Below are 9,957 nucleotides of genomic sequence, written 5' to 3'. Positions count from 1 at the left end.
TTAATCCTGAGCTAACTATGAATTCCTATTTGTTCGGGATTATCCTTTGATGTACAAACAGTGAGAGTAGACCAACTGCCTCTACTCAATAAGCTTATCATTTGGGGATAAGACTGGATGAATAGCTGGGAACATAGGGTGCAAGATGGAATTCACTCATACCAGATTAGGGTTAGTAGAGAGGTTGTTCCCTTCAGGTGCTGATTCTAGGTCTTGAACAAGAAGTCTCACCCTTTCATTGGCCTGAGAGAGGATTTGATTTGTTGATTGGATCACAAATCAATTATTCATTAGGGGATCAATGGGACTTAAGGAACACAAGGTAATTTTGAGGGTAAAATAGAGATTCGACCCAACCGTTATTACGAGCAACCTGTGAAAGGTTAATTTACTAATCATGGTTATATCGAGTGGACATATCTACAGTGAGGGGAGTTTAGTTATGGGCTTTAGTAGAATCACCCATTAGTTAACAAATGGGGGTAGATCGATCTAATGAGTTTAGTCGATTAATCTCAGATCGTTGGAGCCCATGATCTGTAGGTTTGTGAGGTCCCCGTACTAGCTCGTAAATGGATTAGCTCTAGAATAGCGTGATAAGTTAATTTGAGTTCAAATTAGAATTAAATGAAATTGGAGAAATAATATTTAAATATGATTTAAATATTTGAAGATCATATTGTGTAAAATTAATTTAATTTTTTTTATATTAAATTAATTAGAATTATTTAAATTGTTTAAATAATTATTTATTAATTTTGTTAAGAAAATTAATTTTATAAAATTAATAATATTTTCAGTTTTATTAAATAAAATTGATTTATGAAATCAATCATGATAAAATTGAAAAAGAAGAAAGAAATCACAAAATGAAAAAAATGGTTTTTTCCATTGTCTTCTTCCAAGTAGCTCACTAACAACCCACTCCATCAATCTTCATTAACTCCAAGCATGAGCTACTATTGGAGGAAAATCGGAGATGAGGTTGCGCATGCAATCATGCGTTAGACATGGCTTAAGCTATACGTTTACGCCCATGCGTCAGAGGTCATGCATTGGAATGAAAATGCGTTAATCTAGTATGCAATGACCATGTGTTCCTATCAAAAGTTTTCTTATGCTCGTGCCAAGTATAACGTGAACGCAAGTTTCTTGGGTAATCCGAGGTCGAACACAGAGACTTGTCACTCAATAATGCTTGTGAAGCAATGTGTTTGAGGCGATGAATAAAAATAAAAAGAAGAATTTTAATGGGTTTACACACTACTCCAAGTTTAATGGGTTTACACACTACTCCTACTCCTAACTAAACAGATTGAGCAATAGAAGACTTGTGATGAGAATAGGTAGATGCACAACAACCGTTAACACATAGTAATGTTTATTATCTTAAATCGCTCGAGTAATCCCAGCTCGTCACACTAACGTATCGCACACCTCTCGGTGATCAGCCGCATGACTATATCTCTATAGTGCATGGTTACGTCGAGTATAAGATTGTGCCTATCTCTAGGAACAATGCATACTTTGCTTTAGTGCATTCCATCTCTTACCTTCTCAGGAAGTTAGAACGCGACTATTTAATTTATAGACAAGCATTGCAACAACCCATAGACAAGTGTTGCGGCAACCTTTCACCAAGCAAAGAGGACTAACTCACTATACTCGCACAATGCACATCTCTCGGTGGGTTGCTACATGCATCCTATCTCTAGGCTACACGATTAAGTATGCGATCACCTTTGAAAAATAAACGATGAAGGTAAATGATGATAAAGATAAAGATGATGAAGAAGATGACATTGAAGGAATCAAGAGATGCCTTGATTACAAAATGTCTTAATATCTTAAGCTAAAATGTAATACAATACAGAAGTTAGAAGAGAAATGAAGGACTCTGCGTCAAGGCTGCCGGTGGTGCCATGGATGAATGGTGGAGATGTCTCTCTCGAGCTCTATCTCCAGTCGTCACTCGGTCTGGTTTATGGAGATGAAGAATTCTCACTGAAAATCTTGCTCAAGCTCTCATCTTTGATCGCAAACCTCTGCCTTGAGGCAGAAGTTCAAACGCTTTGAAATAAAGGTCGAAGGGGATATTTATAGGGTTTAAACGCCGACAGCTATCATGATTGCGTTATGTCTCACTGCTGCCTTTGTCGCAGTATGGGAAATATCACATCGTCTTATCTTGTTAATACTCCCAAGATATACGTCCGAGCTTGATTTAGTTGAAGTATCAACGCGTTCTACCCATCTTGTGATCGTCCTTCTATTATGGTTGTCACTCCATGGCCGCAATTTCCAATTGATCACCGCATTCGCTTGATCACCTCAACTTCCATGCGATGGACGCATTTGATCACCGTAACTTCCATGCGATGGACGCATTCAATCACCGCAACTTCCATGCGATGGGCACATGCGATCACTGCATGCATTTGTCTATTTCCAATGCATGTGTTTGATTGCAAGTGCTTATTTCCAACGCATGTGTTTGATTGCGAGTGCTTATTTCCAACGCATGCGTTTGATTCCTGCGATAGCTACAAAAATAGACACTTTGGCACGGAGTAATGCATAATATTGGGGTCAGTGAGGATTTAGGTGCTAATCGACGCAAAACTCAATTTTTTGCAAATTCTAAGTATTATCACCACATTTTCTACTTATTAGCCCTCATAATTCTAAATAAAAGACTTATAATAACTGACATTTTTGCTAGTTATCAGCTACATCTCATGCAACAAATCTCTTTGCATGAATGTCTGCAATATATTGAAGAGATTGGAGTGTTTTGAAGAAAAATGCAACCGAACAAATTTTTCAGAAAAAAATCGTGAGAAGAAGTTGTTCTTCTGCCGGATTGCTGTAGTGAACTTGCCTCCAAATTCCCTTAATTCAGGCTTATTTTGAGTCTCACTACTCAATCTAGAGCACTAAGAAAATAGTAAAGAAGATCTTAGGGTGGTCTACAACAAGATTCAGAGGAGATTTGCAGCTGAATTCGAACTTAGAGGAAGTTCTTCAAAGGTATGTCATGAAACCCATTTATTTCTGTTGAAGCATGTTATGACATGACATCCATTTATTTCTGTTGAAACATGTTTTCTTTTCTACTAAAATTAATGAACTAGAGTGCTTATGAATCCTGGTTTCTTCCGCCACGCATTGGTACGTTCCAACAAATGCTACTAAATGTCAAATAAAACATCTCATATTTTATTAAATAAATAAAATATTTGTATAATACAATTACGAACTCTAGGACCCTACGAGATTTGGGACAACAACTCCAACACTAGGAATTTAAGACGTGTTCGTTTGCCCGTGTTTAAGTTCATTCAAGGATAAAGTGAGGTCAGAGTTCTTTAAGGCTATGGCTATTTACGAAGGTTTGGATTAGACTTCGTCTACTAATGTGCATAATATTTGGGTGAAATATGATTGCTTAGAAGTGATTGCTTAGTCTACTTTTTCCTATTTGCAAAAGGGCGACAATTCCTTGGGGAACTCCCTTATGCGTACAGCGATATTCGAACAAGTTTTGCCTCTCCTATTTTCTTCTCACCACGGGTGGTTTACCTTACATGTGTTTAAGAGTGTTGTGTTTGTTGTTATTGTTGTTTTTTTGCTAAAAAAAGGAAAGAAAAAAAAGAAGGGAAAAAAATGAGTCTATATATCCTATCAAAGTTCATATGTTTTTTTTTTTTTTTTTTATTAAATGTAATTTTTCATTTCAAAATTTAAATTTAAAATCAAAATACATTGAAAACATGAATAATGCTTTTTATAATTTACGTGGTTTAGATCACACAATTTTAAAACAATATATTTTCTAATTAAAAAAATGTCAAACTCGCATTTGTTGAATCTATTTAATTTAATTTAGTTAATCTAAAAATATAAAATAAAATTTAAATGCATATCAAACCTGTTTTTAAATTCTTTCAATGCATAAGTGTCTAAATCACAAGAGGTCCAAATCTAAATTAATGAAATTTGATGCGTCTCTTTAATGTTACATTTCATTCATTGTTACAAGCATGTCATTATATGAACTTCACTCCAGTGACCTTTTATTGTTTGACTTTTAAGTATCCATTTAGTTTTGACTTTACTTCAAATGTGTCATTCACTTTATAGTTTACTCCGAGGCATAAAATGTCAATAAAAATATCAAAACCTCAATTTTACAAAAATATGGATGAAAATATGGACGTCCGATTTATAGAAAATTATAAAAATAAAAAATAAAAAATAACTAAGAAATATACATACAATGAGGTAAACATGCTCATTATTTATATTATATTTGTATTAATGATATTTCATTCCTTCTCTTTTATGACTCGTTCAATTTTTTTACGATATAATAAAAATGTCTATTTACTCTTCATATTGACATCATGTAAAAAAATACCGATGGAAAGACTCCCTCCCTCTCCCTCGACATGTAAAGATCTCAAGATGTCCTTTGATAGACAGCTTAAGATGTTTGAGAATCTCTAATTGCTAGGACATCTAACATTATTGCAAAACAAACACAGTAATCTAGATGTCCACTGCATGAGAATCTTGGATGAACGATGAATACTCTATTCTTTTGATAAATTACAAATACCTAATTAAAATAGTCAAAATAGAAATATTAAATCTTGAACATTAATAAAGGATGAAATTACAATTGTAACTCTAAAAATAACAAGTGATTTTTTTTTTTTTTTCAAATCTCTTAAACTTTGAAATTGATAATACAAACTTTGTGTAAATTTATTTATGCTCATTTTGATAAGAAACAAGCGAGCTAGTCACAAACTTGGACATTTTAATTTAACCCAAATTCTGGTAAATGATGAAATTAATTCTCTCCATAACTTAATAATCCTTTTTTTTTTCTTTTACTACTAACAAAAATTAACAAAGTCCACTTCAACCATCTTGGGATGCAAAATGATGAGATCTTGAAAAGAAAAGAAACATAAAGACAAAAATATTTACTGAAATATTTTATAGAAATTTTAAAAAATGTTAACTACATCTCTCTCTCTTTTTTTCTTTTTTTTTTTTTTTTTTTTTAAATTTTAGTAAAACAATTATAGAGATAAAAGATTAAACCTTTAATCTTTAAGAATGTCTACTATTGTTGAGCTAAGTTCACTTTAGTTGTTAAATACATCTCTTGATCTTTTGTATCGTGTGATTTCAATTTAGTCCCTTATGTTTCAATTTATTTCATATTTATATTTAAGACTTGCTCGAAAGAGAGAAAAAAATTTATTTTTGATGGTGAAAGAAAAAAAAAATCCTCCCACAGGTAGTTCATTATCTCTTGATTACCTTATCTCAAATGATGTATTTTTCGGTTCATGTCCATTTTGATCTTTATTCTTTCAACACGTCAATTTTCGTCATTATATTTTTTACTTTCATTTATTTTGGTCCTTCTACTTTCAATTTTGGTTCGTTTTGGTCTTTGTATTTTTAAACAAGATACCATGAAATAAAAATGAAAATAGATGGACTAAAACAATCATTTTTAGTAATACAAAGACCAAAATAGATTTTTTTAAAAGTATAGAGAGCCACAATTAACTAAAGTTAAAGTACAAAAGTGAAAAGAATATTTTAAAGTATATAAACAAAAATGTACCAAAGTCAAAAGTACAAAAATTAAATTAGTATTTAAACCTATAAATTAAATATTAAAAAATAAAAACTGAACATTTAGACAACTACATGTTGAAACAGAGATTCAATCATCAATTAAGAATATAATATCTTAATCAATCCAACTATGTTTAGGTTCAAAACGCATTTTCTAACTCAGAACCATGAGACGGCAAAAACATGAGGGGAAGTGGCCACAACCCTTAGGCTCTCCCTTCCACATTTTGGAGCTCAGTAACAAAATTGCATAATAACAAATGAGGGAAAATTACAAATCACTGCTTAAAATATACGGACAAGCCTTTTTAACCAACCTGCAAAGGAATCCTATGCAATTTTTTTTTTTTTTTTAAAAAACAAATACATATAATGTTTTCTTTCTTAGGAGATAAGAAAAGAAAAGGATAATAATAAAGAAGTTTTAAAGTAAACTCAGTCAAACAAGACCTTAAAAGTCGACTATAGAATGATAATTATAATAAACACAATATTAGTACAATTGAATTGAATTATCTTATATTCAATTCAGCCAACCTCGCCAATTAATAGACGAAACATGGTACGAAAGAAACATTAACAAGAGAGAGATAATCAAAGGATAATCACAGCATCAACATCAAAATCAATATCAACATCTAAACTTGGTTGGTGTTACGTGCTAATTTGGTCTTCATCTATCAAAGAAACATATCACTTAGATATTATAAGAACAGTTCAACTGATAAAGATCAGTAAAATAAACAGAAACAAGAACAAAATTTACTACTCAAAAGGTACGAGAAGGTAGCAGAGATATTTTATGTGTATGTCAAAGACATATATTTGCCCTTTGGGCTCTGCTAAGGACCAAAGTTCTCTAATGTATGCATCAAAAAGCAACCAAATGCCTGATTCAGAAAAGAAACAAATAAATAAATGAGATTCCCATGTGGGTCAGACCATACAGATCAACGTTCATGTGGCCACACATTTCAATGCTTTTCAATAATTCATCTGGAATGATTGCATTTCAATCATCAGTTGTGGCTGCACTGCATATATACAATTTACTAACCTTTTGATGAAAAATTTCACTCTTTTCATCAACCATGTGGAGTAGCCTTCCTTTTGATCTCCTTGCCAACATCTTCTCCTTCCTATCCCCAGACTCTTTGGCAAGAGCTAGATCAGCTTGCAAGCATTGGCACAAGTGCGTAGATACTTGCCCTTTGAACACCGAGTCAATTCTATCGCAGTATCATCCTTCATGGTTCATCGCCTTGCCCTTGCGGGCACACAAGCTATGTTTTGCTCATAATCCAATTCTTGATAATTGGCATAAGCTCTCACTTGAGTTCCTTCCTGATTTAGTTAAACCAATTGCCCCTGTTGGTAGTCTTCTGCTTTTAAGATCCATAAGTTCTGTTCTACAATTGATCATATGCAATCCATTCACAAGCCAATTTCGGTATCTTCCGAGGCCAAACATCATTAGGACTAATCCAGCAGTGGGAGTTGTGATGCAAAACACAGGCCAAGACTCTCAGTTTCCAGACTTCAATGTCTATGTAGCAGGAGGGATGTCAGCGGCACCACAAGGTGGCACCATATATGAATCCAAGTTGGAAATGTACGACTCTAGAAACGACTCATGGAAAATTGTAGGATCACTGCCAGTGGAATTTGCTGTGAGATTAACCGTCTGGACTCATAATGAGAGTGTGTATTCTAAAGGAGTTCTGTATTGGATAACCTCTGCAAGGGCATTCAGTGTGATGGGCTTTGAGATTGACTCAAACAATTGCAGGGAATTGCAGGTGCCAATGGCTGATCGACTTGAATTTGCTACACTTACATCTCGAAATGGAAGGCTCGCATTAGTTGGCGGCATATGTGGGGAAGAAGCCTGTGTTTGGGAGTATGGAGATGGAGATATGTGGGTATTGGTTGAGAAGGTGCCAAATGAGTTGGGGATAAAACTTGTAGGAGGAAGTCATGGAAGCTGGATAAACACCAAGTGTGTAGGCAACAATGAGGTTATGTGCTTGTATAAGGAGCTAGGAAATGGAATGGTAATCTGGAGAGAAAGAAAAGAGAAGAATAAATGGGAATGGGTTTGGATTGATGGATGTTCTCAAATTAGAAGCAAAAGAGTACATAACTTGCCAATAAAAGGACTGCTTCTTCAACCAAGCCTTGCTCCTTTTGCATTTAACTCAAGTTACACACTTTGATATAGCGAATTCTTCAATCCTAAAAATAAGAGTAGCATAACCATTTTCTTTATTTTGTATACAACGGAACTTACTATTTTGCAGTGCCCATTGATCTCTGAATGTCTACAATCTGGTGTACTTGCCTAGCCGATGGCCAACTTGCTCTCTCAAATTACAATGAAGGAATAAAGGGTAAATTACAGTTCACCTACAATATCATAGAAGCAAGGGTTCATGAAAGGATGTATATCTAATTTGAAAGCATGATGCTAGTAGAATCAGAGTACAATTTGAATAATGATGTTAAACAAACCAATTTCATCAGGAATGGCCAATGAGGAGAAGGTAAGACGCCACAAAAAACTTTGACAAATTGATCTTGTAAAAATGGTGAAGTAACCAACCAGCCTATGTTATTACACAATAACATGTCAAATCTGTATACCTTTTGATTCTAGATAAGTCTCTAATCAGCCAATAACTTTTCCACAAACTGGATGGAATGTAAGAGCCATGAAAGAAAAGAAACATTTTCAGAAGACCAAAAAACAAATCTGTTTGGTATTGTATATCAGAGTCACTTCAATAGTATAGTGAAGGACTTCAAAACCATCCAAGCAATAATTTGTTCATAACACTTCAAAGCCACCTCAAATTGAAGTTCAGTAACTTCACAAGACTAGTATACTAGACTTTGCTCTCAACTTCAAGCCTGAAATATCGAGAGAAGGATAAAGAAAAATAGTCCATTAGAGAGCACGCTTAGGAGTGATTTTGAAATGGTTAAAATCATTCTCAGACATACCATTAATAATTCAAAATCAGTTGAATGTTCTGTTTTATACTTTTAAACGTGATTTTTACTATCAAAACTGATATTGAATAATAATTAAAAAAGCACGTTTCAAAGTGATTTTGAAGATTAAAAAAAAATTATTTTTACCATTTCAAAATCACTCACAAACACTACCCTGAATTAGCTTATTTCACCCTGATTCCAAACATGAAACAAAAACTCTACCAACAACATCTGGAACTGTCAGCTGGCATATGTATCTATGAATGAAACCATATCCTCACAATTCACAAGGCCATGCCACCACAGTCAGTTGCCATAGGAAAAATGAAAAAGAAATTAATCTCAGATCCAAGCCAAACAGTAAAAACCAGCAACATGGCTTATTATAATGACTTATTAGTAAAAATCAAAACTGAAGGTGGCTTTGTCTGCATTCTAGAGCTAAAGCATGTGATCTAGTGGGGACAATGTCAAAGGAAGCATTATTTAAACTACAATTGAGTGGGAGGGGGAACAACACAGAATTGAAAGAATAAATTAAGTTCATTTTTTAAACCTCAAGTTGTATTGCAACACCCATTGATGGTTTTTTTTTTTTTTTTTATTTTTTTTTTTTAAAGAATGACCTAAATTTTATGTCTAAAATGTCGTTTGACCAAGATTCTTAAAACAACAACGAATAACTTTTGCTATTGTCACAAACAAGAGAGAGTGAGGCAGGAAGAGTCCTACACGTGAGAACACTATTGTATTAGATTAGTTGAAGCATCAAATTTAAGTCGTTCATACGAAAATTGTCATACTTTAAAGTTGGAAATATGCATAAATCATTCACACAAAACAACTACAATGGCGAACATAACAAAAGAAATTGAAATAACCCATTAAAGAACAATAATTTTTTTTCCAACGAAAGAGAAACCCAACAGATCCTAATAGAACAAATCGCCGCAGATTCTGAAATTTCGGCGAAAATTAATAATTGAAAAAAAAATAGTATGGGGGAGAGAGAATTCACAGGTTAAACAGACGAAAGATTCAATTAGTGTGAAAAAAGACAAACTGAATAGCAACAATTTACAAGATCCAATTGCTTTGAGTTGCAATGAATCCATTGCCTTTCTCGTCGCCCTCCTTCCTGGCGCCTTTTGTTTTGTTTTTTTCCTCCTCCTTTCTCTCCTGAATTATAGATAATATATTTAAATAAATCATAACAAATTAATGCTTTTTTTTTTTTTTTGTTATTTTGTTCTAATTTTTAATTTGGTTTAAAACCTACCTCGGTCAAATCTTTAA

General features: G+C 33.5%; 1 protein-coding gene across 1 annotated transcript; it reads left to right on the top strand.

The window, feature by feature from the left end:
* The first annotated feature begins 6,428 nt into the window (after positions 1 to 6,428).
* LOC120068072 (F-box/kelch-repeat protein At5g15710-like) lies at positions 6,429 to 7,988 on the top strand. The gene has a single exon (XM_039019753.1). The coding sequence runs from the start codon at positions 6,756 to 6,758 to the stop codon at positions 7,878 to 7,880; it is 1,125 nt and encodes a 374-aa protein (XP_038875681.1). The 5' UTR covers positions 6,429 to 6,755; the 3' UTR covers positions 7,881 to 7,988.
* Positions 7,989 to 9,957: the final 1,969 nt, after the last annotated feature.

This window comes from Benincasa hispida, chromosome 1 (assembly GCF_009727055.1).
Source record: "Benincasa hispida cultivar B227 chromosome 1, ASM972705v1, whole genome shotgun sequence".
NCBI lineage: Eukaryota > Viridiplantae > Streptophyta > Magnoliopsida > Cucurbitales > Cucurbitaceae > Benincasa > Benincasa hispida.
Note: the sequence above shows the minus strand (reverse complement) of the source record. Positions and strands in the feature narration are given on the sequence as shown.